Below are 2,500 nucleotides of genomic sequence, written 5' to 3' on the forward strand. Positions count from 1 at the left end.
TAGGCTGATTACCCAACTTTCATATAACAACTACTGGCATTCATTCACATTGTTTTAAACGTTAGATTAGTATTGCCCTGCCAGACCTTCATTTTGCCGAACAGGACCTAAGCATTACTTACATACCCCAGCCTTCTCAGCCACCCGCGCTTGTTCTGCAGTTGTGACATCCATTATAATTCCACCTTTTGCCATTTGAGCCAGTCCTGCTTTCACCTTGAAAGTTCCTACAAACAGCAAAAATTAAGATTTTACATCTAATAAAATACTTACAAAAATAATATTGTAAACAGAGTTCATTTTTTTCAAACGCATGGATCTGGGAAACTTAACATTTTTTAGTTTATTGGTATTTGCCGGATGTAGAAACTGCTTATAGTGTATTTAAGTGTAGGTTACAGGTTGCAGGTTGGGGTTGTAGGTCATTGTTTTGCCATAACTGAAATAACCCAAACCTTTGCAAAAATGCTAACCACAAGGCTTACTACGAAAACCACCGATCTGTGGAACGGGCCCAAATTAATGAGTCACTGCCCTGCCCACTTTCGTTAAAAATTTTGATGAAATTCCTTTCCCTAGGGCTTAAGGTGTACAAAACAACCGCAACAATGGAAAAACACGTTTTCAAAATTTATCTCTGTTTTCTTAGGCAATTGCAAAAAAAACTTCCCACAAAGAAACCTGTGGTGGAGTCTCCCCCTTTTCCGATAATGTCTAGTATAATCTTCATTCTCAAGTATTCTCAAAAAGCTTTTCCACGATTATAGAGCGTTCCATATGCGCTCAGTTCTGCCGTTACCTCTTAAGAATTTGAACTATTTACAAGCGAAAGTGGGTGGGACAGAGACACGTAAATTCACGCCCATTCATACCTGCAGTTTACACTCTCTAGCTTACAGAAAAGAACACTAAAGTACACTGACAGGAGATGGAAACAGGGAAAAAGCTCCAGTTGACTTTCAACACCTAAAGTTGCACTTTTTTAAAATATCATCATCATCAGGGCTAAATTCACTCCTGGTGTAAGAAAAATGAAATAACCCCACACTGTTAACACTTTTCACCAAATTATGTTGATAAAGCAGAATTATATTCACTTGCAAATGCTGTGGTTCTTATTGTGATTATGAATATTAGACAGCGAAAAATCAAAATTGAATTGGTTTGAAAATTTTTAAACCCAGAAAAAATTTGAACCACAACCTAAGCAATGTGGAACAATAATTATTGGAGAATTTCCAACTCCTGTTACTTTTAGGGTGGACAAAAAAACCTCACCTGTTTTGTGTGATGATGCAACATCTTTGATGGCTTGTTCTACTTTCCTGCCTTCTAAAGATAGATTACTCACTTCCAACTCTACACCTAAAGAAAAAGGAAGCATTAAGGAGAATTATCATTATCTTTAAAAAATCATCATAAAATCATTAATCACTTCATTAAATTTTCGTCTAACACAGCTAAAAGAATCGCAAACGAAAAAAATGGTACGGGAAAGCAAGAAGTGTCTTTTATGCGCATTATAATAGTTGATGAGTAATCGATGGGTCATTGATGAGTAATCAATTACATCAATGAGTAATCGATGTCATTGGTGAGTAATCGATAGGCCAAAAAATTTTTGGGCTTCGATTACTCATCAATAATATTATTCATTGATCATAGCCAATAATCAATGACTAATCAACTGATTACTCATTGATGTCATTGATCATCGATTAGTTATGTCTGGTACCAGTTATGGCGGGTCTAAGGCAAAGGTCACAGGTCACAATTCAGTGTACATGTCACTGTGCTACACATAAATAGCCAACACCAAAAGTGTGTCCCTGCCCTAATCATTCTACAAAAAAATTGTTTTAGGTCTAGGGGAACTTTTGGCTTAGTTGTTCATCAGTGTAAAAAGGACATCTAGTCATTAACTGTGGAATGTGACCTGTACTTAATAGACCCACCTTTGTCTACTTTCGACAGAAAAGGGACTCGCTGAGGAACGGTGCAATGAATTAGCTGTGTAACAGTGGTTTTAAGGATGGTGCCTACTATTGTTATTGCGCATACGTTCTGCGCATCTCGAGATACTCGGATTTCCTATCGGTGATGCTTACTAAGACAGGGATATTTTTGCGTGGTTTAAAACTATCCGGAAAAAGTAGATCTTAGTAAGTGTCCTTGCTATCCAAAAAGAAAATTGGGGGTAACCATGCATTTTTTAGAGATAATTAAGCTTCAACTTGAGAAAGAACTCCATACATTGCTTTGTATTTTAAAGCTTTTTACAAATATTATTCATCAATTATCTTTGAAAAATGCGTGGTTACCCCCAATTTTCTTTTTGGATTTCAATAACACTTGTTAAGATCAACATTTCCTGCATAATCACACAGCGGGGAAAAAATATCTTTAATTAGTAGGCACCGTCCGTAAATGTGTAAATTGCATAACAGGTAATTGCATAACCATGGAAAGGACGAAATTGGCCGTTTTTAAACTGGAGACG

The 2,500-nt window shown here is 36.5% G+C and overlaps 1 protein-coding gene across 8 annotated transcripts in view; it reads right to left on the reverse strand.

The window, feature by feature from the left end:
* Positions 1-2,500, reverse strand: part of LOC138047153 (pyridoxal 5'-phosphate synthase subunit SNZERR-like) — a 13,841-nt gene that overhangs the window by 10,780 nt on the left and 561 nt on the right. For 6 of the 8 annotated variants that reach the window (XR_011131782.1, XR_011131783.1, XR_011131784.1 and 3 more), the window contains exons 2-3: positions 1,279-1,365; positions 127-227 (exon numbers count right to left, since the gene is read on the reverse strand). Coding sequence is in view for 4 of the 8 variants with exons in the window: in XM_068893882.1 (XP_068749983.1) it covers positions 127-227; positions 1,279-1,365 (188 nt within the window). In the remaining 4 variants the exon portion in view is untranslated. The remainder of the gene's footprint in view (positions 1-126; positions 228-1,278; positions 1,366-2,500) is intronic. The other 2 variants (XM_068893884.1, XM_068893885.1) reach the window with 1 other exon arrangement.

Source organism: Montipora capricornis, chromosome 4 (genome assembly GCF_036669925.1).
Source record: "Montipora capricornis isolate CH-2021 chromosome 4, ASM3666992v2, whole genome shotgun sequence".
Taxonomy (NCBI): domain Eukaryota; kingdom Metazoa; phylum Cnidaria; class Anthozoa; order Scleractinia; family Acroporidae; genus Montipora; species Montipora capricornis.